Source organism: Haliaeetus leucocephalus, unplaced genomic scaffold, assembly GCF_000737465.1.
Source record: "Haliaeetus leucocephalus isolate CR32 unplaced genomic scaffold, Haliaeetus_leucocephalus-4.0 Scaffold287, whole genome shotgun sequence".
NCBI classification, from domain to species: domain Eukaryota; kingdom Metazoa; phylum Chordata; class Aves; order Accipitriformes; family Accipitridae; genus Haliaeetus; species Haliaeetus leucocephalus.
The window spans coordinates 79,869-106,914 of NW_010972723.1; the positions used below are offsets into that span (position 1 = coordinate 79,869).

Below are 27,046 nucleotides of genomic sequence, written 5' to 3' on the forward strand. Positions count from 1 at the left end.
ATGGGCATGGGGTTTTCGGGACGTTGCCTCCTGTCCCTGCACAGCAACTGGGCTGGCTTCGCCACAGCAGGGCTCCTCATCTACCTGGTGTGCCTCTGTGGTGAGTGGCTCTTGCATGGGGGAAGGAGCATCCTAGGAGAAAGAGGGGGTCAGTGATCTGCAGGAATGGGGGGGACTGGGCTTGCAGATGGATGGGGCAAAGCTTCCTTTGACTCATCAGCCTTTAAAAAGGAAGAGAAAGCAGCGGATGGGGAAGGAAACCTCGTTAGCCACGTAATTATCCTGGCCTCTGCGCTGCTGCCCTTGCACAGAGTGGTTGGGAAATGCTTGGAGACTTACCAATCGGTGACAGTCAAAACCAGAAATTGCTTATTTGTGTTGGCCGCATCTTCAGGGCCGGCTGGTTTGTTTACAAAGGGCACAAAGTCCTCTTCCCCCCAGTGCAAACAGGAGCATTTATTCTGCTCTGTGCCCTACAGACATGAAGGCTTTCCAGGAGGGGACCAATTGTGCTGCAAGTGGGATGCCAAGGTGCTTTTATTTTTTTCTGCCTCTGCCTGCCTCATTTTGCATCCCCTTCTCCAGGGGATGCTGCAGCCTCTACCCAAACCCCAACATGGGCATCCCACCGCAGCTCAGCCCCTCCAGTGCTTACTGCCTCAGCCATTAAACACCTCATATTTTCCTTCCTTGCTGTAGTTTCAGCCGGTGTAATGCCCCCCTCTAAGACACAGCTCCACTTGGCTAGGGGCCATGGGCTCATTTGCTGCGCAGGCTCCCTATCACTTCATGCAAATCGCTAATTAAAGCACCAGATTGCACACAGACAGTCCCCCCTTTCCATCAGATGCCTGGCAGCTACTCCCTACATAGAGTTTCCTGGAGTTTTCAGTCCAGCTGGCAGTGATTTTCTTTTCATTGATTGGGAATACTAAGCAAAAAAAGTATCTGAAGCCCCTTTAAAGATAATTGTCTTTCAAAAAGGGGGTTTGCAGAGCATTTTCTCTCCTGGACTTGGGTTGTTTGGTTTGTCTTTGAGCCAAAGGAGAATCACATCCGTGGTTGACATAAGCCGCAGCCATTTGCAGAGGCTCTGTCAAGCTCATGCAAGCAACACAGCCTTTCCCAGTGCTGCTCTTCCGCAGCAGACCCTCTCTATATCCCTCTTGCAGACCTGGCTGCTTCCCAGCGGGCTCCCATCCGCCTGTCAGATGGCCCGCACCGCTGTGCCGGCAGGGTCGAGGTCTTCTATGAGAACCAGTGGGGAACGGTGTGCGATGACCATTGGGACCTGAAGGATGCTGGTGTGGTGTGCCGGCAGCTGGGCTGCGGTGTGGCGCTGTCAGCCACCAGGGCCGGGCATTTCAGGGCAGGGTCCGGTCGCATCTGGCTGGATGATGTGAATTGCACGGGGACGGAGGTCGCCCTGTCTTACTGCAGGACGAAGGGCTGGGGAAAGAACAACTGCCACCACGGCGAAGATGCTGGCGTGGTGTGCTCAGGTAATGCCCCATGGAAATCATGGTACAGGGGGACATGACAAAACACAAATTCCCTTGCAAGGAGTGTTGCCCCCCAGTTTTCCAAAAGCTCCCTGCGGCACAGAGCACCCATGGCCCCAGCAAGGGATGGTTTTGTGGTTTGTCCCATACATGGGACTGCAGGCTAGGGAACAATTTAGGAATCAGGCTTGGAAACATTGTCTGTGCTAACTCCACCTTCCTGAGATGCTGAATCACCTCTGGGAGATGCGTAGGGACCCCTTGCACATCACGCACCTCCGTGGTGAGCAGGACCCACACAGGACTTGCTTTGGCTGCATGTTTTGGGAGCACAGGGAGGGCTAGACACCTATTGTGTTTTGCAGGCAGACACTGTGAGACACAGCCTTAGGCAGGGGAGAAAACAGCCGGGAGGAGACACCCACATTCCTCCTCCCCATCACCAACATGAGAGACAGGATGGTTTCCATGCCCTTGCCTCTGGCAAGCTACAATCACCTAAAGAACACTCTTTTATGACCACACACTGTGAAGCTCCAAAAGCTTGGAGCTCCAAAAGCTTGGAGCTTTGGTGGCTGATTGAGGTGCAGGCGCTCATGGCAATTGGTAGGTGCTGGAGCCACTGGTGCCAGAATTGTCCCAACAGATGTTGGCACATGGGTGTGCTGAGCCCCCTCGGTTGTCACCTCCTCCTGCAAAGAGGATGTGGCGCCCCATGAACACCAGGAAAAAAAGCTTTCTGCCTTCTCCTGTCCCACCCATCCTCAGGATCTCCAGTCACAGCTGGAAAGACCACGGTTTGCTGGGACCATGTGGCATCACCCCTGTCCCAGTCCCAAGGTGGCTGCACTTTGGTAACCGCTGGGTGCAGTCAGCAACCGTAGTGGAGTGCAGAACGGTCCTCCAGAAATGAGGGGCAAGGGGGTTTTCATGGTGCAACTCTTGTGCCCTCCACAGACTCATCCAGATACCCTAGGTCCATCCACATTGGTCCTACAGAGCTCCGCCTGGTAAACGGCCCGAACCCCTGCTCTGGAAGAGTAGAGGTGATGCATGACAACCAGTGGGGAACCGTGTGTGATGACGACTGGAGCTTTCCCAATGCCAGAGTGGTGTGCCGGCAGCTGGGCTGCGGGATGGCGGTGTCAGCCTATGGCACAGCTCACTTTGGCCAGGGCTCGGGCCGCATTTGGCTGGACAACGTTCAGTGCAGAGGGACTGAAGCTGCCCTGTCCGAATGCCTGGCCAGTCCTTGGGGTGCCAACAACTGTGACCATACAGAAGATGCCAGCGTTGTATGCACAGGTAACATCATGCTTGTAGACCAGGAGGAGAAGTTCAGCGGAGGATGCTCTGCTCCGGGGATTCATACCAGTTTCACAGCTGCAGCCAAGGGCTGGGCAGCAGACACCTGGGTGGGTGACCTTGTCCCATCTCCGGCAACATGTCATGCTGGCACTTGTTAGCACACAGGTCCATGAAAGTAAGGAGCAGCAGGTATAATAGGAAGGGAATGATGACCTTTGGGCAGCACACAAAAAGTGGGCTTGCATGGGCACCAAGGAGAGAGGGGAAGCACTGAGCTGGGTGCTAGATGCTCCTAGCAAGGTCCCAACCCACCACACTATGGGGACCAGTAGCCCACAGGCTGTGCAAAGATGAGGTGGGGGGGGCTCTGAAGTCCTTTTGAAGAAGGGGCAGTGGCAATGGGGGTCCACAGAAAGTCTCTCCCTTCAGTGGGCTGCTGCAGCCATGTGAAGGGTTCATGGACAGCCACCAGGGAGGACTAAAAAAACAATTGCAGCCGTTTATGGTTTGCCTGTGCTTATGTTGAATGTGCACAGGCTCTGGGGTTGCACGGCTGGTTTTGCCTGCACCTGAAATGTTTAGCCCCAAACTTTAGATATTCCTCAGCTGTTCTTTGTGGACATGGGAGCTTCCCCCATGGTGGCAAGAAGAAGCACCTTGGGGGAGACCTCGTCTGACGCTCCTGTTGTGTCTCATGTCACAGGCACAGCCACAGCCACAGCCACCAGCACACCAGCTCATCTGCGCCTGGAGAATGGCCCCAACCGCTGTGCAGGACGCGTGGAGGTGCTCCACAACCATCAGTGGGGGACGGTGTGCGACAACGGCTGGAGCATGGCCGAGGCGGTGGTGGTCTGCCGGCAGCTGGGCTGCGGGACGGCCACTTCAGCCCCAGGCTCGGCTCACTTCGGGCAAGGGTCTGGCCGCATCTGGCTGGATAACGTGAACTGCACGGGGAGAGAAGCTGCCCTCTCTGAATGCCAGACCAGGCCATGGGGATCCAACAGCTGTGACCACCAGAAAGATGCTGGTGTGGTGTGCTCAGGTGATCCACATTGGTTGGGATAAGTACTGTGCAGGTTGGGATGCAAGATCAGCTCAATCACATCCCAGGTAGCCAGGGATAGATGCCTTTACTGCACCCTCGTTTAAAAAAAAAAAATTAAATTGAGAGAAGGGTATGAATGCCACAGTGAGTGATGCTCTTCCCTGTGTCAGTGCAGGCTGTGAGATCTCAGCATGCTGTTAGGATGATTTTGTGTAGGAAGAGCAAACCCTTCTCCTACCTTTCCCCTTTCCAATAGCTCTAGCTGCACAAATTCATTGGGCAATGCCTCCTACCACCTCCCATACTCACTATTGGCCCCAGGAACTCCCCCCATAGTCATTGTTGACCCCAGGAACCCCCCCTAGTTATTGTTGACCCCAGGACCCTCCCATAGTCACTATTGACCCCAGAACCCTTTGTCAGACTCCAAGTCCCAAGCTCTGGAGCTGTGACTCCTCCTTATTCACCCCAATGAGAAGCAAATCCCAAGCCAGCTCTGTTGCTGTAGAACCTTTCCCAGGCAGCTGGAGGCTGCACACATGGAAGGATGCTCTGATTTTCCTGCAGCTTAGCATGCTGCAAAGCCCAGCTGGAGCTGTGGATGACGGTCAGGCATGAACATGCCTCTTGCTCCCTTCACAGACACAGACACTTCAGAGCAGCGCCCACTGCGGCTGGTGAACGGCTCGAACAGCTGCCTGGGGAGAGTCGAGGTCTTTCACGACCAGAAGTGGGGGACCGTGTGTGACGACACCTGGGACCTCCAAGATGCTGCCGTCGTGTGCAGGCAGCTGGGCTGCGGGATGGTGCTGTCAGCACCGGGCTCAGCTCATTTCGGGCCAGGGGCAGATCCCATCTGGCTGGATAACATTCACTGCACTGGGACCGAGTCCACGCTCACTGAGTGTGAGCTGAACAACTGGGGAGAGCACAACTGTGCCCACAGCGAGGATGCTGGTGTGGTGTGCTCAGGTAACACCAGCCTGCAGGGACCGGGATGGGTGAGCCAGGATGGTTGGTGTCCACCCAAGGTGGGGCTTGACGGGTGCTTGAGCTGCTGTTCTACTCCAGGGCTGTGCCAAGCTCTCTGTTGTCTTTTCACTATTCCCCATCCCCAGCATCAGAACAAAAGTCAGCTTTCACCCAGCCACTTGGCCTGGAGTTGAGCAAAAAATGCCACTCTGCCTTAGACAGGAGTTGTGCACCAAACTCATACTGATTTAATCTAGACTATGTCCCTCTAGCTCATCAATGACAGCATCCTGGGATGGGCAGAGCCTTGCTTAAAAAAAAAAAAATAATCCAGGCACACCTTTCCTAGACACAGAAGTCCAGGCCACTGGAGAGGTGGGTGCGGGTCTCCCATGAGCTCCACCTCACAGATACCAGCCCTGCAGTGACGTTGCTTATTAAGGCATCTCGTACAAGGCGATGGAGTAAGGCAATCCATGCCTCATAGCTAGTCGCAGGTGCTGGCGGCTTGCCTTCAGCAGGGCACAGGAAAAAAATTCCCGGGAGCAGATCAGAAGCTCTCATCGCCATATGGAGTCAGAGAGGTGACTTCACCCCTTGTGCTCTTCCTTGCAGGCACAAACCCCTTGCAGGTGCGGGTGAAAAATGGTCCTGGTCCCTGCGCGGGACAGGTGGAAGTGCTCTATGAAGCTACCTGGCACGGGGTGTGCAGCACTGGCTGGAGCCTGCTGGAAGCCGGGGTGGTCTGCAGGCAGCTGGGCTGCGGGCCAGCCTTGTCGGCGCCAATCGGAGCCCGGCAAAGCCGGGGGGACGGCCATGCCTTGCTGGAAGGGCTGAGCTGCCGGGGGACTGAGTCGCTGCTCCTGGAGTGCCAGCAGAGAGAGATGGGTCTGGGGCCGTGCAAGCAGGGCTCGGCAGCCGCTGTGGTGTGTACAGAGCAGAAAGGTGAGTGCTGAAACCCCCATCACCCACTTCGTCTGCATCAGGGCCAACCTGGTGCAGACACATGGTGGGGTAGAGGCTCCTATCTCCATCCCTGTCTCAGCCTGGCAGGCAGGCAGAAGCATTGCCATAAACCTTTTTGCCGGGAGACATTAGGTAGGCAGGGTAGAGGCACCTGAAGGCAGCGGAGTGGGACCAACTGGGTGAAGGCATCTCAGTGGGCATGGAGATCCTAGCATCCCTGGTGGACACACTCTGTTTGCATTAGCCCAGTGAGGGTGCACTCACCCTCCTGAAGCAGAGGGTAAGCTGTCACTCCTGCTGATGAGGGTCAGCCCCAGCACCCAGAAGGGCAGTGATTGCAAGTCCCCAGAAACGTGCAGCAGAAGGGAAGGGTGAGAGGGGCAGAGAGGGTCAGGCCATCCAACCAACCCCCTCTGAGCTTCACTCTTCCTGCAGATGTCATACAGTCCTGCTCGGTGCTGGCAGGCCTCCTCGGCATGGGGGCAATGCTCTGCGGGACCCTGTTGGTCCTGTACCTCTGGACAAGGTATGGAAGATGGGCTGGACGCTCCCCAGGTAAGAGCAGGACTGCAGCACATGGTGTATGTGGAGCTGGCTGCACTGCTGGCTGGTGTGGGTGCACACCAACCTGGGGCTGGGGAATGTACCCTCCATGCATCACCCTGCTCCTTCATTTTGCAGCCAAACCACCTCTTATAAAGAAGACAGAGGACACCGGGATGTCATCTGAGGCTTAGGCTTGTTGAAGGCAAGGCTTCCTCAGGACCCCACAAGACCCCATTCTGTGGAACCAGGAGAGCAGAGCAGTTGCTGTGATGGTCAACAGAGAGAATCCCCTCTGGCAGAGCGGAGACTCCTGTCCTGTGTGCCCCATAGCCCCCAGCTCACTGCACTGAGCCTCTGTGGGTCCCAGTTCATCCATGCAGCACCACAAAGTCCCTCAGTCTCCAAGCAAGGTCTTCTCAGAATAACCCCTATCTGGTCCTCCGGGTAGGCTCCAGCATCCTAACCCCATCTACACAGACTCCTCTTATTCCTGGCCCTATAACCGCTATAATCCCTATTCCCAGCCCTATAGCCCCTATAATCCCTATAACCTCCTGCAGAGTCATCTGCAGTGGCACCCAGTGCCATCACCCCCACCGCATTCCCAACAGGACCATACCTTTTCCCCTAATCTCCCATGGAAGTGAGGATTACTTCCTGATCCAGGAGCAAGCGAGCAGGGGGCTCTCCTGCACTGTACAGAACCACCTTTGCAAAACGAGGATTGCACTTAAAAGCCCATCCACAATGGGATAAGAAGTGCCTCAACGATTGTATTTATTCAATTCACTTTTGAATACCAGTAAAAACTCTGAAACTCAAAACAACAAGAATGCAGCATTATACAGATTAAGGGCTATGGAATGAGTTGGCGAGGTGGAAGTGGTGGAAGAACAGGCCCCTTGGCTATAGAGGGATTGTAGATGATCAGGTCAGATACAGGAGACTCAAGATTACTAATGTTGGGTGAGATATTGTCCTGGCCACCAACAAGGAAGGGTCACATTCCTAATGGAGCAACCCATGGAGTCAGGTCTAAACTCAAACCATGCACCACATTGGTGAAGCCAGGAGGGGCCATAGTCAGAGAAATGTCCCAGTGTCATGGGGAGGGAATGAAGGGACCACAAGCTTGACTAGGGTGTGATGAAGATTTGCCTTGCAAGCTGAGCTGAACTCTGCACAAGGGCATGGAAGGGAAGAGTTGGTGCAAGAGGCAGTAGGGAGAAGACACATGTAATGAAAGAGTCACAGTATGTACTTCAACGCCCTTCAGGTCTAGCCTCCCACCTCTCCTTCCCTCCCAGCCAGCGGCTTGCAGCTCTGACCAGTTTGTGTCTTGCTACTTGCCCTAAGCCCCAGCCATAGAGCCCCCCTGCGGCTGGGTGCCTCCTATCAACACGTGGCCGCAAGGTCATCTGATCCTCCATGGACATCCATCACTCCTCAGACTTCAGGGGTTTTTATCCTCCTGCTGGCACCCAAGCCTTCTCATCTTCCTGCTGGCTGCCCCAGCAGACTTGGTCCTCCAGCCTTACCTGTCCCAAAGTTTACATCAAAAGCCCAGGGCTCCTTCTAGCTCTGGACAGTGTCCTCAGAATAGGGGAAAACAAGACCTTGGACCCGGTTTTGTGCAATAAAATATATGCACCATTTGGAGAAGGTCTTTGTAATAAAGCTGGGATGAGTTGATGCTCTTTAGGGCTCCAACATGCAGGACCAGCACCTGCTAGATCCCAGCTCGAGCCATGGGTTACTCTGCAGAGATGCTCTGCAGTGACTACAGCATCTCAAGAAGGGGTTTCAGACTTCCCGGGGGGCAACAACACACAAATTCAAAAGGAGAAGAAGAGACGCAGGACCATGACTCAATTCCAGGGTGGCTGTTTGTCCAAACTCTGAAAACAGCCCCAGCAGAAATGCCCTTGCCCAGAGCTGCGTCAGCCACGTCAGGCTATGACAGTTCACAGCATTTCCATGCTGGTCAGTGTCGGGAATCTCTTTGCTGCTGGCCTGTTTGTTTGCAAAGAAGGGGAGCAAAGTCCTTGGGCTCACTGATCCTCGGTACAAATGCATACAGTCACCTTTCCCAATTGCTTGACTTTTTATGAGATGAGTTTTGACTTGCTTCCAGCCTAATTTTCACCTGCTTATTCTTTTACTTTTGTTTAGTACACCTCTTTTTTTCCTTTTGGTCTTCAGCCCTAGCTCTGCATGCCTCTGGGGTTTGGGTTTCTCCTGTTTGATCTTCCTACAGGCAGCAATCTACTCTCCACTCTACTACCCATCTCAGGTTTTGCCAGGCTGAACAGGTTAAACTCAGCCTGAGACCATCCTGGCCATGCTGTCCTCTTCCCATTATATGCTCCAGTTTTGCTTCTTATTTTTGCACAGACACAGGCAGAACCATCCACCCTGTTTCTGGCAGGGGTCACATCCTTGCCCAATGTAAACCCCATCTTCAATGCACCACCAGCACAGCACCCACCTCCATCTGAACTCTCCCCTTCGGAGCAACCAGTGATGTTAATTTGATGACCCTTTTGCAAAACTCATTTTTTCCAGCGGCACACTGCTCTGGCTTCGGGCTTTCCTTGCACAGCTTCAGTGTGCCACCACAAAGGGATGGGAGGACAGGAAACTCTTCCATCCTCTCAGCATCTCAGGAGATGCCTGAGGTGGCAATTCTCAAGGGACATGCCTGGAGCATCGTCTGCATAAAAACCACCAGGAAGCAAACTGCTAATCCAAAAGGGACCCTTGGGGTCTTGCAAGTGCAGCCACAATAGGATAAGAAAATGGCAGTTCCCCTTATTTTCCAAATCCAACCTAGCCATTCAAAGCTTCACAAGGTGGGTGCAAGACCTTTTCTCATCACGGACAGTGTCCAGGCTCACCTGATGGCAGACAGCTACAGTGCAGGCGCTGGCTCCAGCCTCCACAATAAAGCCATTTCCAGCCTTTAGTAAACTGTTTTCCTCCAGTGGATGGTACCTCACCCCAAAAAACTGAACCAGACACTTTGTAATGAAGCTAATGTAGCTATATTTTCCTAGTTCCGTGCATAAAGGCTTGATTTATCTTGTCAAAAGTAGGTGTCTAGTACCAGGACACGTCAGGGCAGTCGAGGTGCCCACAGGGGCTGGCACATATGAAACAGGCCTGAGTGTCGAGAGGGTTTTGTTTGCTCCGTGTTTTCCTGGAACAGCTCACCATTTCGCAAGCTGATGACAAGACTGGCCGCTGCATGGGGCAGCAGGTCACCTCCTGGCAGAGCTTCACAGGTGGTGAAACTCCCAGGGGGGAAGCACGGCAGAGGAAGAAGAGGGCTCGCTGCAGCAATCCTAGTTTGCCCTCCCAGTTGGCCAGTGGGACACCGGGCTCAGCTGGCACCTCAAGGACAGTCCACGCCAACCTCCAGCCCGTGGCCAGGCTGCAAACTTCAGGATATTGAGCAGTCTCCATCCCTCGTCCAGCCGCCCTGGGGGCAGAAACCAACCCACCCGTGGTGGGGCCAAGAGCATGGGGACCCTCGTCCTGATGGCATTCCTTTGGGGTGAGTGGCATTCACCTTTGCTGCTGACTGCAAGGAGCTTTTGGCCATGTCGGCTCCTCCAGCCCGCTCTCAGCTAGCACTTCATGGAGCACAGCAGAGGCTGGTCGGGGGTCCTGGGTTTCACTCGGGGTTCTGGGCCGGGGGGATGTGATGGCTTGTGATGGCTTTGGAGGTGGGTGAAAGGTTTTTTTACGTGAAGTCAGGAGCTCAGCTATCTCCGCTGCACTCCAAGAGCCATGCATTGCAGGTCTACTTCTGCACACATGCTTTTGCCCCATAATCAAAGGCTTATGCCTCATAATTAAAGGCTTGTGAGCATTACAAGAGTGGAGGGAAGCATGCCCGATCCTGAAGCTGTCTCACAGGTGGCCACAGCCTCCTGCCCTGCTTTAATCTTGGCTTACCCTGGACCATACATGGCAAACTCATGGTACTGCAGCACTGAGGGGGCTTGGCCAAACCCAACAGCACTGTGCATTAACAGAGGCGGCTCCCTGTACGATGGAGAAGTGAGCAAGTAGGGACCCACATTGCCAGGACAAGGCTGGGTGGCTTGTGGATGTGCAGCACAAGGAACTGAATAGGTTTTTGTGCTAATTGGTCAGACAGGCAAGATGCTGGCAAGAGACACATCCCTCCTTGTGCTCAGGCAGAGCTATAAGGAAGCTGCAGACCCTACAGGTCCCTTATCCACAGCCATGGTTTGCTCTCAGACATTGGTGGGGGAAGAACGAGGATGGGGAAGATCTCTACTGCAAGAGCAATATCACGCTGATGGTTCAATGGCAGTGTTACTTTGGAAATGGTTAAGAAAGGGCTCAGGGCTTTGCCCAAGCTGCCCCAGCTCAGAGCAGAAGCTGGTTATTTGATTCTAGCAACCTTCCTACTGCTGTTTGACATTTACAAAGGGCACAACCAGAAACATCTTCTGATCAGGTTTGGAGTGAGCAAAATTAGGAATATGCTTTCCCTGCTGGTAGAGATTTTGTTTTAATTTCCATGCTGATTAGTTGCTAAGGCCAGTTTGTACCACTACTTCTTGAAACTAAAATTTTGCTTTAACTTGCTTGGGTTTCCTCCTTCTTTGGTGACCTACTGAGGAACAGTACAATCTTCCCACTTTTTTTTTTGAAAATCCTGCTCCTGGAATATTCAGTGTGGCATTTGCCTCTTTGACAGTCAGTATCTGCTGGCTGGCTGGAGACATCTGGGCTGGGACTTGGCATGTTTCTTGCAAGCACTGCTTGGTCGCACGTGCATTGACTCTGCTTGGGTGGACAAGAAATCCACCAGCTCTGCTAAGTCTCAGCTGCAGGATTGATTTATTGCTTATCACAGGGTAGCCTCATTGCTCCTAGTAAAAATAAGGAAGGAGAGCAAAAGGCACACAGGGAAAGGATGAAACAGAACAGCCAGCCTTCATCAGAACTCTGCTCTTAGCCTGGGGACAGGAGAGCTTGCAAACTGGAGACCGAGTGCCTGCAATGCATGTGGTTCAGCCTCCTTGCAGAAGTGAATTTTGAGGGGCAGCTTTGCAAAGGGGCTTTATTGCAAATAAGCTTTATTGCAAGGACGCTCTATTGCAAAGACGCTTTCCTGCTCCCTGTTATGCAGCCTGAATGAAAGAGCTGAGCTAGGCACTCCTGCATGCAGCATGCCACAGCTGCCCAGATGCTGTTCGTATTTGAATGACTCAGGGATTTGATTTTGAACCTGTTTTGTCTTCTTTCTGGCTTTTGTGACTTCCCAAGTGCTATGTCTAGCCCCTCGCTTGCTGGTGGTCAGACTCATGCACAGATCAGTGCCTGAGCACTTCAGAAATCATTATCCACAGTCAAAAAGCTTATTTACACAACGCAATCGTATCCCTCCTGAACTTTTTTTTTCTGCTGACCCAGTTGAGCTCTCCACATGACTAACATCCAGTTACGGCTCCTTTCTGCACCAGCTCCCTTCAGTTAGTGCTTTTGCAAAAGCATGCCTATGGGACCAGTGGCAATCTCACACCACGGGTCTTGCACATTGCCAAGGCCTTTAGCTCAAGCACTTTTCCACTCATCCTCACAAGCTTGCCATGCAGCTGGACCCCAAGGAATTACCCACTCTTGACAGTGAAGCTACATCTTTGCTGCCGACCACGTGTACAAAAACACACATAAGCTGAAATACCCTTTTTTTTTTTTTCCTGCCTGTTACATGAGCAAGAAAAGGGCTCCTGGGATGTGGGATCCACACTGAGGCTAAGATGGTTAAATTCAGAGTTTAGATGCAGAGATGGGGCTCAGTTGACTACAGATGCCCAGGGCCATCTGAGATGCCCAGGGCAGGTGTAGGATGGTCAACACAACCTCTGAAACCCTTTTTGGGGGACAGGAGCCATCTCAAACGTGTGAGCAGCCGAGCCCCATCCACTCCCAGGATTTCACCTCCCTTCTTCTTTCCCCTCCTGGCTTTGCAGGCGCAGCCGCTGAGAGCCCAGGGGGGTTCCTTCGCCTGGTGGGTGGCCCTGGCCGCTGTGCCGGGCGGGTGGAGGTGCTCTACAACGGAACGTGGGGCACAGTGTGCGACGATGGCTGGGGTTCCCCCGAGGGCCGAGTCGTGTGCCAGCAGTTGGGCTGCGGGACATTGCTGTCGGTGGCACCAGGAGCTCGGTACGGAGAAGGGACAGGACAGATCTGGTTGGATGAGGTCAACTGCACTGGGGAGGAAAGGAATCTCTCTGAATGCCAAGCCAAGCCATGGGGGAAACACAACTGTAACCATGTGGAGGACGCCAGCGTTGAGTGCTCAGGTAGCCCGGGACAGCAGCCATCTGGCTGTGCACCCCTGCATCCCTTCCTGCTGTACCGGCGGTGATGCACAACCGTTCTCCGACTGTCCCTCTTGGGATACCCGCAGAATCCAGCATCACCGCCCTGGGCACCCTCCAGCTGCTCAACGGCCCCAATCGCTGCGCCGGGAGGGTGGAGGTGCTCCACCACCAGATGTGGGGGACAGTCTGTGACGACGGCTGGGACCTGGTGGACGCAACAGTGGTCTGCCGGCAGCTGGGCTGTGGCACAGCACTGTCGGCCACCAGAGGGGCTCATTTTGGAAGGGGCCACGATCCCATCTGGTTGGATGAGGTGAACTGCACTGGCACCGAGGACACCCTCTTTGACTGCCGGGCCAACGCGTGGGGAGACAACAACTGCTTCCATGGGGAGGATGCTGGAGTGATATGTTCAGGTGACACACCTTGAGGTGCAAAAGGGGTCAATATCAGATTTTTAGGGTTTCCTAAGCGATCATTGGATGGCTCCTGCATCCCCCCCAAGGGTGCTCGCCTGTGGCATGCCCTCTGCAGCTCTGGGGAGGACCTGCAGCACATAGCAAGTCACCCTGCAAAGCCTTTGCCTGCCTCCTGCTGCCATGGATCCAGTGCTAAGCTGCAGGAACAGCAAAGGGCCGTTCGTTTGCAGTTGCGTGCATGAATTACCAAAGACCTACCCCAAAGCCTGATTTGCTTGGGAGCAAGTAGGCTGTACCATGCAATTCTTTCTGCAGGCGTAACTCACTCTCCCCAGTTCCTGCCCATCTACCCAATCTGTCTTGCCCATTGCCCATGATGCAGGGCTTTTGATGGAGTTTTTGATGCATGTGTAGCTCAGCTCTTTTATTTGGGCTGTGCAACAGGGAGCAGGAAAGTGCCTTTGCAATAAGGTGACTTCACAATAAAGTGTCTTTGCTATAAGGTCCTGCACCTGGGTCGGGGCAACCCCCAGTATCAGCACAGGCTGGGGGAGGAAGGGATTGAGAGCAGCCCTGCAGAGAAGGACTTGGGGGTACTGGTCGATGAAAAGCTGGACATGAGCCAGCAATGTGTGTTTGCAGCCCAGAAAGCCAACCATGTCCTGGGCTGCATCAAAAGAAGCATGGCCAGCAGGTCAAGGAAGGTGATTCTGCCCTCTACTCCGCTCTGGTGAGACCCCACCTGGAGCAGAGCATCCAGCTCTGGGGTCCTCAGTACAGGAAAGACATGGACCTGTTGGAACAGGTCCAGAGGAGAGCCACAAAAATTACCAGAGGGCTGGAACACCTCTCCTGTGAGGAAAGGCTAAAAGCATTGGGGTTGTTCAGCCTGGAGAAGAGAAGGCTCCGGAGAGACCTTCTTGTGGCCTTTCAACACTTCAAGGGGGCTTATAAGAAAGATGGAGACAGACTTTTTCGTAGGGTCTGTAGTGACAGGACAAGGGGTAATGGTTTTAAACTAAAAGAGGGTAGATTCAGATTAGATAGAAGGAAGAAATGTTTTACGATGAGGGTGGTGAAACACTGGAACAGGGTGCCCAGAGAGGTGGTAGATGCCCCATCCTTGGAAACATTCCAGGCCAGGTTGGATGGGGCTCTGAGCAACCCAGTCTTGTTGAAGATGTCCCTGCTCACTGCAGGGGGGTTGGACTAGATGACCTTGAAAGGTCCCTTCCAACCCAAACTATTCTATGACTCTATGATAAGGTGACTTTGCAATAAGTGTCTTTGCAATAAAGCCCCTTTGCAAAGCCACCCCTCAAAATTCACTTTTAAGAGGATGCTGAGCATTTTGGGAACTTGGTCTCCTGTTTGGGTGCTCACCGCACACGGAGGATGCTCAGGCTGGAGCAGAAGCATCTGTGACTCTCCTGGTGCATTTACCCTTGCGTGTCGTTGGCAGCTTCAGGGGTGTCCATGGCCACCGAGCTCCGCCTGGCCAACGGTTCGACGCGCTGCGAAGGCAGGGTGGAGATCACTCACGACGGCACCTGGGCAGCCCTGTGTGATGAGGGCTGGGGTCTGGCCGAAGCTCGAGTGGTGTGCAGGCAGCTGGGCTGTGGGAGAGCGCTGTTGGCACCTGGCGGGTCGCATTTTGGGCAAGGACCCAGGCAAATGTGGCCTGACAGCGTGAGCTGCATGGGTACAGAGACCGCCCTCTCTGCATGCAAGGCGAAGCCCTGGAGCAACAGCACTTGTCACCATGGGAGAGCAGCTGGCGTGGTGTGCGCAGGTAACCCCCTTGGGAGCGACACAGCACGAGAAGTGGTGGGTCTTGGGTCCCTCACCTTGATTTTCCACTTCTGCAAGCAGCCCTGGACAATGTGTCCTTTTTGTGGGCATTTCCATCGCAGAGTGTCATGGGGTATCTGGGCGGCTGGAGGAATTTTGGGCGTCCTGCTGGAGGGGTTGGTGCTGATGCCAGTGGGTGGGATGCTGCTGCGGTGCAGCTTGCAACCTCTCGCCCCTTAGCCAGCAGGCACTGGGGATCAGCCAGCTTCTTTTTGTGGTGATTAGACGAACCTGCAGCACTTGGTGCAACACTCAGCAACCTGGGAAGGTGCCAGGGCACTTTTCCTTACCCATGGGTCGCAGCGTGCTGGCCTGTTCCCATATTTCGCTCTTTTAGGTAACTCGGAGGGCGACCAGGTCCGGCTGGTGAACTATGGCAGCCGCTGCGCTGGCAGGGTCGAGATCTTCCATAACAAGCAGTGGGGGACCGTGTGTGATGACAACTGGGACCTGCTGGATGCTGAGGTTGTCTGCCGGCAGCTGGATTGTGGACGAGCACTGTCGGCCCCCAGGGGGGGTCAGTTCGGGCGCGGGAATGGCGTCATCTGGATGGACGAGACGAATTGCACAGGGAGGGAGAGCACATTGTCCGCCTGCCGGGCCCGGCCGTGGGGCATCAATAATTGCTACCACGGGGAAGATGCTGGTGTGGTTTGCTCAGGTGACCAATGCTCCTTCGGCATTGCTCCACGCAAGGTGGCGGGTGGTGTGGGGGGGTGTCATGATGGCGGGTCTGCACCCCCAGGTAAGACTGGGGGTCAGCATCAGCAACCAGTGGGGTTTTCCCGGACCGTCCCTGCACCTGATGGTCCCATTGGACGGCTGCTCTTCCCATCCCAAGATGTTTATTTAAGGTGGTGGGAGGCGTTCCTGCAGGGATCCCTATTTCCCACCCCGCGGGAACCCTCCAGCTCCAACAACAGGACTAACTCATTGCAGGGAAGCTCATCAAAAGTGACCCACCTGGCAAGCAGTTCTTGCAGGGAGTGGGGCTGGGGACCAGTGTGGACCACCCTCTGCAGGGAGATGCTCTGGTGCAGGATGCTCCTGATGGGAGTTTTGGGTTTCACCCCTCCTGTTCTCCCCTCGTCTGTGCCTTTCAGCAGCTTGAAGAGGGGCTGGGAGCTTAATTACAATAGGATAAGCATGGAGGGAAACTGGTGGCTGTCTGAAGGCATCAATAACTCTCTCGGGTGTTTGCAGACTCAATCATCCCCGAGCCCGTTCATCTGCGGCTGGCAAACGGCTCGCACCGCTGTGCAGGCAGAGTTGAGGTGCTTCACCAGGAGGAGTGGGGAGCCATCTGTGACCATGGCTGGGATAAGCAGGACGCCGAGGTCGTGTGCCGGCAGCTGGGCTGCGGGATGGCACTGCCAGCATTGGAGGGAGCGGATTTCGGCTCCGGACCCCCACGCATCTGGCTGGACAACGTGAACTGCCAGGGGACAGAGCCAGCCCTTACAAAATGCCAGGCAAGCCCGTGGGGAGAAAGCAGCTGCAGCCACGGAAAGCACGCCAGCGTGGTATGCTCAGGTGGGTTTCACTCCAGCACCAGCAGTGAGTCAGGATGCACTGGTAATTTCCCCCGTCCCAGTTGGGAGCAAGATGCCAGCTTCACCCCACTTGCTGCTGGGTCAAGTACCCCTAAACCCGTTGAGATGTTCCTCCATGAGGTGGGAATGAGATGCTGTGCATTCAGACACAATGTAACCACACAGCACCAGCTACGTGCCAAAACGCAGCATCCCTCCTCCTCTCATGAAGGGGCTGGATGCTCTGAGCATCTCCCTGCCTGTTTGCAGGCTCGGCTGCTTCCAGCTTCACCCCAATCCGGCTGGTGGATGGCCCAGGTCGCTGCGCTGGGAGGGTCGAGGTGTTTCACGATGAGAAATGGGGGACAGTGTGCGATGACAGCTGGGACTTTGCGGATGCCAAAGTGGTGTGCCAGCAGCTGGACTGTGGGAAGGTGGTATCGGCTCCGCGGCGGGCTCACTTCGGGGAGGGACAGGGACCCATCTGGCTGGACGACGTGCACTGCATGGGGACCGAGGCAGCCCTCTCCGAATGCAGAACCAAGGCCTGGGGTGTCCATGGATGTGAGCATGGTGAAGATGCCAGCGTGGTGTGCTCAGGTAACCACCGCTTGTCATGGCACCAGGAGCACCATGGAAAACCATGGCTCTGGGGTTTGGCTCTGCTTTCCCCTGTGGGTGCAAGATCTTGCGATGCAGGAACAGTTTGCAGCCAGCCTGGAGACCCTTTGCTTTGCAGTCAGCCCCCTGTGGTCCATTCTGGTGGAACAGGGCAGCTGTACGCAGACATTAAAGTCTGAGAAAAACAAATGCCTTGCACATTTGCACAGCTATGGCTAAAAATACGGTCTCTGGCGTGCTTCTGGTTGATGTTATTTATCACAAATCCTGGCAGTTAGCATGGGCCAGAGACTATTCTCATCAGGCAAATTAAAACACAGCCACCTCCTTCTTCACAGCAGGGCAGACGGCAGTACAAATGGGTCTTCTCCCATCACGGTCAGGGAGGACCCTCTGACACCTTCAGCTGATCCATGGTAGATGTAACCCATGACACTTAGAGCTGTATGAGCCCATGAGAGCCCATCTCTCATCCTTCTCTCTCCTCTCCAGCTCTGACTTTCTGCCAGAGGAACCCCTCAGCCCATTTTAGTGCCTTTTAAGAAGCTGGGGCCACTGGATTGCAACCAGGTCACTTAATATCAGGATGGACTTAATATCTGGGTGTCACTGACTGAGACAGCCAGCATTGAATTCAGTTGCCCCAGCATGGGAAGGTAGCATCTCACCCTAGCTGGGGTAAGAGATTCTCCAGGAAAACCTGTGCCCTTCAGGAGCAGCAGCTGGAGGGCAGGTGAAGTATTCCAGAAGTCCCAAATAGCACAAGGACGCCTACATCTTGGCGACTTGACCCTGCCCTATGTGTCTGCTTTAGGAAGGCAAACTATATAAGGTCCATTGACCATGCTAATCAAGCCTTGGGCACCACTTGGGGCAGTTCACATCACACGTCAAAGGTCTGCCCTCTCTGTCATCGCAAGAGCATCCTTGACCCTCAAGGCTCCTGAGCCTCTGATGTAAACCCATTGCTGGCAGCCAGAAGCTTCACAAGGCAGAAGGTATCATCTCCTTATCATGTGTACGCTCTCCGATGTTGTAGGATCGGGCATTTCTGACCTCGGAAACCTCCGCCTGGTAAACGGCTCAGACCCATGCTCTGGCAAAGTTGAAGTGTTTCATGATCAGCGCTGGGGGGGCATCTGCACCGACGGATGGGACCTGGCTGAAGCCCATGTGGTGTGTCAGCAGCTGGGCTGTGGGGAGGCGCGCTCGGCCGTGGGGTCTACCCAGTTTGGGACAGGAGATGGCCTGATCTGGGTGGATGCTGTGGAGTGCACCGGGACAGAGAGGGCCCTCTTCGAATGCAAGGTCAAGTTCTGGGGCGCTGAGAGCTGCAAGTCGAGTGGGCATGCAAGCGTCTCATGCTCTGTGGCCGCAGGTCAGTGGCGGTGAGTCGGGGATCAGTCCTCCCCTGGGGGAGGCCATGCATTCTGACCAAATTCGCCCATCCACCTCCTCCTTGTCCTGGCTCAACCACCCCTTGTTCCTGTGGTCCTATCAGGAAGCACAAGGTGTTTTCTGTTTCAAGGTCTACCAGTCCCTGGCTTCCCTCAGGCAAAGTGCTTGGAAATCCCAAGCCCGGGATTCCCAGAAATCCCAAGCCTGTATAATGGAGGCTTTCCATCAAGCACAAAGAGCCCTGGCATACCAGGGTTGCAGCTGCCCCATGGGGTTTTTTTGGTACATGATACCACACAACCTCTAGTCCTTGGAGAGTCTCTCCTCCTCACCAAGCTATTCCTCGCTCAGGTGCATGATGCACCTGGAGCCTCCTTGCCTGCTTGTCCCCATGGGGATACTCACATCATGGGAGCTCCTCGGTAATTTAGCCAAATTCACAATCTACTGGGCATGGTCCTCACAGGCTTGTCCCAAAAGGTGTTCAGGCATGCACACCCAGGGTGCAGCAGTAGCAGAAATGCTACATGCTGGTGGAGACCTTGCAAGACCCCTTGCAAGGGGAGGGCCACTGCATTGCCAACCACGGGACAGGCAGGCATTTCTGGCAAGGATTTATTGTCCTCCGATTCTGTTTTTAGACTTGGACCTGGGGAGTTCAGAAGCCCTGCGGCTGGTGAATGGCCCGCACCCCTGCGCCGGGAGGGTGGAGGTCTTTCACAGCCAGCAGTGGGGGACCGTCTGTGACGATGGCTGGGACCTGAATGATGCAGCTGTGGTGTGCCGGCAGCTGGGCTGCGGGATGGCCGTGTCAGCCCCAGGTTTATCTGGTTTTGGGCAAGGATCTGGCCCCATCTGGCTAGATGGGGTGAGTTGCCTCGGGACAGAAGCCACCCTTGCTGAATGCCCAGTCAAGCCTTGGGGACACCATACATGTAACCACGTTGAAGACGCTAGCGTTGTGTGCTCAGGTAACTCTCACCACATGCTTTCTCTGTAAGACGGACCAAGCCCTATCCTTCTGCAGGCTGGGAACAGTTTGGGAACAAGTTGGCCAACAAATTGCCCAGATCAGTAGAAACCATGTTAACATAACAGTGTTCAGAGGCATGGAAAAATACGATATGCTGGCAAAAAAAGCAGCATGGCTTAAGACATTCCTCAGTGTCTGGTACCGTTGGAGGTGTCCAAGATGTTTCCATGGTATGAAGCACCTGCACCCTTTGGGGACGGTAGCTGGAACGTGCATGGGTGCTCAAGAGCAGGCAGAGCGACTTGTGCTGCCAGCACTGTAAAATGCAAAGATGTGCAGGTAAATGCAGAAAGATGCACTGGAACCAGCTGCTCTCATGTCATATACCACTTTTGAGCTAACTGCTACCAGTCTAGCCTTGGCCTTGGAAGGTCAACCTCCACAGACAGGTCAATGCAGCATTCAGAAGCAGTCAGGACAGGGACAATCACAAAAAGATCCTTTGCCATTCTCCTCTAGGGCAAGAAGTGGGTAGTCCCAGGTGAACCTAAGTGATGCAGCTTCCAAGCAAGGGGGAAGGAAAGCATGGAGAAACACTGGGAAGGACCCTTGTACATCCGTTCTTCCCAGCATGGTGTCCCTCAGGTGGAGACGTGTGCTTTCTCCTGTCCCGACCTCTGAACCAGGGTGCAACCACCCTCAGGGTGCAACTGGTGGAAGGGATCTTCTGTACCTCCTTCCACCCTGCAAAAACCCCTGTGCTCACTTTCCGGCAAGTCCCTGATAAAGGGCAAGGTCTCTGCACCAGCACCACCCAGACCTGCCACGGGGATGTCCTGCTCTCTCCAACCCAGCAGGTGTTAAGATGCACAAGCATGTCCCTAAAATAATGCTCATTTTTGGGTATTTTTCAGGCTCGGGAATTGGCAACAGCCCCAGGCTTCGCCTGGTGGGTGGTTTAAGCAAGTGCGCCGGGAGGGTTGAGGTGTTTTATAACAACGAGTGGGGGACGGTCTGCGACGACAACTGGGACCTGCGTGATGCGATGGTGGTCTGCCGGCAGCTGGGCTGCGGGGTGGCCATCTCGGCCCCCAGCTCGGCTCGGTTTGGGTGGGGAGCTGGCCCCATCTGGCTGGACGACGTGAGCTGCACGGGGCAGGAAACCAGCTTGGACAACTGTCAAGCCAAGACGCGGGGCATCCACAACTGCCACCACGGGGAGGACGCTGGCGTGGTGTGCGCAGGTGAGAGCGGGGATGGGGCTGGCCAGAGGCAGAGCTCCTGCCGGTACCCAGGGGCGGGCAGCTGGCCCCCTCTGGAGGAGATGCTGTGTGTGCGGGGTTGGTGTAGGAGCTTCTTGCAGCTCTCACCCATGTGTATCTCCTGCACCTTCACCTCAAGGCGAAGTGCAAGGTCCTGCACCCGGGTTGGGGCAAACCCCAGTATTGGTATAGATTGGGGGATGAAGGAATTGAGAGCAGCCCTGCAGAGAAGGACTTGGGGGTACTGGTGGATGAAAAGCTGGAGGTGAGCCAGCAATGTGCGTTTGCAACCCAGAAGGTCAGCCATATCATGGCCAGCAGGTCAAGGGAGGCGATTCTGCCCCTCTACTCCGCTCTAGTGAGACCCCAGACCAGCGTCCAGATCTGGGGTCCTCTGCGCAAGAAAGACGTGGACTTGTTAGAGCTGGTCCAGAGGAGAGCCACAAAAATGGTCAGAGGGATGGAACACCTCTCCTGTGGACAAAGGCTGAGAGCGCTGAGGTTGTTCAGCCTGGAGAAGGCCTTCTTGCAGCCTTTCAATATATAAAGGGGGCTTATAAGAAAGGCGGAGAGTGACTTTTTACCGGGGCCTGTAGTGACAGGACAAGGGGCAAGGGTTTTAAACTGAAAGAGTGTAAATTTAGATTGGACATAAAGAAGAAATTTTTTACAATGGGGGTGGTGAGACACTGGCACAGGTTGCCCAGAGAAATTGTAGATGCTGCATCCCTGGAAGTGTTCAAGGCCAGGTGGGATGGGGCTTTGAGCAACCTCATCTAGTGGAAGATGACCCTGCTCATTGCAGGGGGGGTTGGACTAGGGGATCTTTAAAGGTCCCTTCCAACTCAAACCATTCTATGAGTCTATATTGGAAGTGGTCACGTTCAGGTTGGACAGGGCCTTGAGCAACCTGATCTAGTGCAAGGTGTCCCTGCCTGTGGAATGGGAGTTGGACTAGATGGTCTTTAAAGGTCCCTTCCAACCCAAACCCTGCAGCCAGGCATCAGGCCCAGGGTTTTGTCCCCCCCAGTAAAATGGCAGCACCCGGTCGTGTCAATGCCTTTTTTAATCAATGCCATCAATACCGGAACGCTGACCCTGCCCTGCTCCTTCCTGGAGGCACATGGGGTGCTGATGGTGGGGGTAGTCCATGGATGTAGGCAGGGGGTGGTCCAGGGATGTGGGGGTGCCCTCCAGCCATGTGTCCACCTATTTCTCTCTCTCTCCACAAAAGCAGGCAACTCCAGCTCATCCTACGTGCGGCTGGTGGACGGGCCACATCATTGCACCGGGAGGGTGGAGGTGCTCAACGCCGGGCAGTGGGGGACGGTCTGCGATGATGGCTGGGACCTGAACGATGCAGCGGTGGTGTGCAGGCAGGTGGGCTGCGGCAGAGCTGAGGCAGCCCCCGGTCGGGCTTACTTCGGGCAGGGGACGGGGCGCATCTGGTTGGATGACGTGACCTGCACCGGGAGCGAGGACGCCCTCGCCCAGTGTCGAGCGCGTCCCTGGGGCCAGACTAACTGCCACCACGGAGAAGATGCCGGCGTGATGTGCTCAGGTAGGTCCTGCTCCTACAACACAGGGTGTCCCGGTGGGACCGGGGGTGTCCATCCTGCATCTTGCTGCCTCTGGGGTGATGCTACAGGGGGATGGTCAAGCCCTTCCTGGGATGGTGGTTCCTTTCGCCCCAGCCCTGGGCACTGCCACCAGCACCACATGTGTCCCCAACCCATCGTGACATTTCTGCAGTGCTTCCAGTCACCAGCATAACCAAAACATTGACTGTCCGGCTCGTGGACGGCCCGCATCACTGCGCCGGGAGAGTGGAGGTCTTTCACAACCAGCAATGGGGGACGGTCTGCGATGACGGTTGGGACCTGAGTGACGCGGCAGTGGTCTGCCGGCAGCTGGGCTGCGGGACGGCCACCGCGGCCCCAACAGGGGCTTCTTTCGGGAGGGGGCTGGATCCCATCTGGCTGGACAGGGTCGCCTGCGTCGGGGGGGAGAACACCCTCGTGGATTGTCAGGCCAGGCCCTGGGGAATCAACAGCTGCACCCACGAAGAGGATGCCGGCGTGATCTGCTCAGGTGATGCTCATTCTTGAAGCGTCCTAAAAGCATAGCTTGGAGCTGCTCTCTCCACTCCCCCCTCAAAAAAAAGCCTTTTCCTCTCCAATCTAACCCCAGAAGCTTTGCCTGCAGGATGGAGATTTCAAGGGCACGGGTGCTTGTCCCCTTGGCAGACAGTGTTGGTTCCCATCCCCACACCCCAGTAGCCCATGGAGCTGCCCCGATCCAACTGCCCTTGGCCCAGCTGAGCAGGGAAGGGGGGGGGGAAAGGACAATGACACCTGGTTTGGGATGCGGGCTGCACTGAGACTCTGCTGGGTCCCAGTGAGGGTCTGAAAGGGGGAGAGGGGGATTTACTTCTCCCCTTCCCCATCAGGGACTGAGTCTGGAAGCCGAATGTAAGTGCCTGGTGGTGCTTACAAAGCCCGAAGGGCCATGCCTGCCTGCACGTCTCTGCAGGCAGGGCTTAGGGCAGGATCTGTCCTCCCACCCCAGCGTGGCTGGGCATCTGCCCTAGGTTTGCAACCCGGCTGCTGCCAGCAGAAAGCCCCTTCCCTGGACATGCGGTCCTCTTGTCCTCAACGCTGCATCGCCTGCTTCTCTGCCTGCAGATGAGGTCAGGGCAGAGGTCCGTCTGGCAGGACCAAACCGCTGCGCTGGGAGGGTGGAGGTGCTCTACGCCGGGCAGTGGGGGACGGTCTGCGATGACGGCTGGAACCTGAACAACGCGGCGGTGGTGTGCAGGCAGGTGGGCTGCGGCAGAGCTGAGGCAGCCCCCGGTCGGGCTCGCTTCGGGCAGGGGACAGGGCACATCTGGCTGGATGATGTGACCTGCACCGGGAGCGAGGATGCCCTCACCCATTGCCGAGCCCATCCTTGGGGGCAAAGTAACTGCCACCACGGAGAAGATGCCGGTGTGGTGTGCTCAGGTAGGTCCCATCCTGTGACACAGGGCATCTGGGGACACACACAGAGAGCAGGGTCTATCCTGCATCTGGCTGCCTCTGGGATGATGCTAGCCTTGGGAAGGCATGTTTTTGGGGGAGAGGAGCTGGCAAAGGGTCGTAGCCTCTTTTTGGCTAGGCTTGCCCCCAACCCAGCAACAGATTCCCACCCCATTCATAACCAACATCTCATTGAAACCTTCACACACACACACCCCCAGGGCACTAAGCAAGCCCAGCCTGGTCTCCATTGTCTGGTCCACATGCTTGCATGGAGGAGACATCACCATTTTAGGATATAAAGGTGCAACTGAAGTCCATACCTACAGCCATGCTCTCCTGGAAGGGCGGGGGGGGTTGTGTCTCTTGCTGGGGTGGACCATAATGACTCTGTATTTGCACTCTGGCTTCTGGTTTAGGGATTTTTTAATAATTTTTTTTGTGAGGTGATGAGTGCCCTGTTCTCCTTTCCTAACTGGATTTCTCCTGGCAGATGCCAACTTCACAGAGGTGCAAGTCCGCTTGGCCAACGGCCCAAACCGCTGCGCTGGAAGAGTCGAGGTGTTTCACGAACACCAGTGGGGGACCATCTGCGACGACAGCTGGGATTTGAAGGATGCCAAGGTGGTCTGCCGGCAGCTGGGCTGCGGGACAGCCGTGTCAGTCCCAGACCAAGCTCACTTCGGGCATGGGTTGGACCCCATCTGGCTGGACAACGTGGAGTGCACTGGCATGGAGACCACCTTCTCCCAGTGTGGCCTTAGCAACTGGGGACTCCATAACTGCAACCACGATGAAGACGCGGGAGTCGTGTGCTCAGGTGGTCCCCGGGAAGGGGGGAATGCTCAGATGCCCCCAAAAAAAGGGTTTTATCTGGGATTGGGAAGCTGGCAACACTGGTGGGACATCAGGAGCTGGGAGGGTGGGGGGCAATGGTGCAGCAGGTACAGGAGACGCATGGCACGCACGACCATCCTTGCACGCGTGTGCACCTTGCATGCCCCTCTCCCATCTGCCTGCAGGGTTGGAGGGGCCGTCTCACCCCCTTTGCATCCTCTTGCAGGCACAAACCCCTTGCAGGTACGGCTGCAGGACCACTCCGGTCCCTGCGCGGGACGGGTGGAGGTGCTTTACAACGCTACCTGGCATGGGGTGTGCAGCACTGGCTGGAGCCTGCTGGAAGCCGAGGTGGTCTGCAGGCAGCTGGGCTGCGGGCCAGCCTTGTCGGTGCCCGTCGGAGCCCGGCAAAGCCAGGGGGACGGCCATGCCTTGCTGGAGGGGCTGAGCTGCCGGGGGACTGAGTCGCTGCTCCTGGAGTGCCAGCAGAGAGAGACAGGGCTGGGGCCGTGCAGGCAGGGCTCGGCAGCTGGCGTAGTGTGCACAAAGCCGAAGGGTGAGCACCGGGATGCTCCGTGGTGTCTGTGCTGGTTGGGGGGAGAAGGTCCCAAGGGGAGAAGAAAGTGGAAAGGTGGCACATGTTCATCCCCGCAAGCTCTTGAGGGCCTTTCCTGGGGGATGCGCCTCATTTTCCGTCACCCTTGGGAGCATCAGAGATGCTTTCCCGAGTCCAAAACACACTCACCCCTCCCATTTCTTCTTGGAGCCCAAATTTCCTTATTCCCCCCCACCCCAAACCCAGGACCAGCCCTTGTTTCTCAGATAGGTTGTGGTAGAGCTGGGACAACTTTCAAAGACGGAGGAGGGTCAGAAAAAAGCCTGTGTGAGATGTAGCACCCCAAATCTTAAGTGGGACAATGCACCAGAGAACTGATGGAGGTTGTAACAGCAGCAGGAACATGGAAGGTCGCTTTGACCCCTCCATCCCATCATCCACACAGGGAAATGGGTCTTAATGTGAAGACTAATTAAGGAAAGCCCATCCCCACCACGAGCTGAGCTGCTGGGGAAGGTCAGGCTGTGTTCAGTGTTAGGTTTTCTTGCACGCTGTTACTGGTCTTGGCTGGAAATGGGATCCAAAGTCTGTTCTCCCAACCCCAGGTGCTTCACCATCCTGCTCGGTGCTGATAGCACTGCTGGCCCTGGTGATGCTGCTGAGCGGGGTCCTGCTGTGGCTCAACCTGAAGAGGAGGTGCATGGCAGCAGCCGACGCTGGAGGTGACAGTCCCATCCCTATGTGTCCCCCTCAAACTCAGGATCCCCACTCCGGCCACCCCAAAATCCAGGGGGACAGGGAGATGGGGATCAGCTCAGCATCTGCTAGAGCCTGGTGACAGCCCGGTGTCCCCTCCATCTCACAGCCCGTCAGCACCCCAGAGACCAGAGCACTTCGGCAACGTCCTTCCAGCCCATGGGGACCATCTACCTCCCCACCAAGGCAGAAGCCTCCGAGGACCCTGACACTGAGACAACGCAGCTCATGACAGAAGACACTGCCCCATGATACCAGCCCCCCCCAAGCTTGTGCCCCGGGGGTCGCACTAGGCTCCCGCTGCCGTCCTTTTCCCTAATCTGCCTTCCTGAAGACTGCAAAGCAGCAGCTGATGGGCAGGACATCTCAAAAGCAGCCAGTACTAATGATTTATATCAGGAGCCCTGAAAAAGCCCACCCAAGGGGGGGGGGGGGGGTGTTGCCCAGTGTGGTGATGTTTATTTAACCCACCTTCACACCCTCTGAGCAGCCCCCGTGGCTCAGGAGGAGCCCAACAAACCTGGCAGCCAGTGCAAGGCTGAGCTAAAGGAGCAGAGGAGCAGAAGGAGGGGTGCAAACTAATTAAAAGGGGGTCCCCAACCCTCTAGGTGTGATGGGCATGAGTGCTGGGGGGGTGGAACATGAGCTGCTTTTGTGGTCCTCTGCCACAGCGTCCCCCAGACCTTGGATGGAGGCAAGTCCCCCCTTTTCTTGACCATGCCAGGTGCCAGAGCTGCAAAGTGCATTACCCCACAACCCTGAATACTCAGCCATCCTCCCTGGATGTGTTTTGGGATGGCCACAGAGCCCCATTTTCCTTGCCCTGTGCCCCCAGCCTGCCACCATCCCTTGGGGACCCAACCATGGGGAACCTCCCTGCTGAGGTTCATGGGGGCACAAGACGTGCTCTTGCCTGGTAGCTCATGGTTCTCTGCTGGCACCCCATGCCTAAAACCATGCCAGTGCAGAGGGACCCCGCTTTCAGCCTCATCTCAGGGTCTGTCAGGCTCGCAAACTGAGGGCTGTGCCCCCAAAGCACCTGGGATGATGGGAGGGAGGCCAGGAGGCCCAATAAGCAGAGGTCCCAACAGCAGGAGATGGCATCTACTAAGGC

The 27,046-nt window shown here is 55.6% G+C and overlaps 1 protein-coding gene across 1 annotated transcript; it reads left to right on the top strand.

Moving 5' to 3' along the window:
- LOC104833447 (deleted in malignant brain tumors 1 protein-like) lies at positions 1–26,184 on the top strand. Its single transcript, XM_010570094.1, has 23 exons — positions 1–100; positions 1,173–1,502; positions 2,460–2,807; positions 3,532–3,855; positions 4,507–4,830; positions 5,446–5,775; positions 6,232–6,351; positions 12,357–12,708; positions 12,822–13,126; positions 14,598–14,831; positions 15,318–15,676; positions 16,201–16,513; positions 16,783–17,112; positions 18,173–18,511; positions 19,194–19,502; positions 20,419–20,748; positions 22,004–22,331; positions 22,535–22,857; positions 23,451–23,768; positions 24,277–24,603; positions 24,847–25,176; positions 25,782–25,898; positions 26,042–26,184. Exons 1-23 carry the CDS (start codon positions 1–3, stop codon positions 26,182–26,184), a joined length of 6,633 nt encoding a protein of 2,210 aa, XP_010568396.1.
- The last annotated feature ends 862 nt before the right edge of the window (positions 26,185–27,046 follow it).

Excerpts from the sequence above, each read along its gene's own strand:
- LOC104833447 (XM_010570094.1), top strand. The coding sequence starts at position 1 with ATGGGCATGGGGTTTTCGGGACGTTGCCTCCTGTCCCTGCACAGCAAC. Across the intron at positions 3,856-4,506 it reads TGCTGGTGTGGTGTGCTCAG|ACACTTCAGAGCAGCGCCCA; the intron begins GTGATCCACATT and ends TCACAGACACAG. Across the intron at positions 20,749-22,003 it reads CGCTGGCGTGGTGTGCGCAG|GCAACTCCAGCTCATCCTAC; the intron begins GTGAGAGCGGGG and ends CCACAAAAGCAG.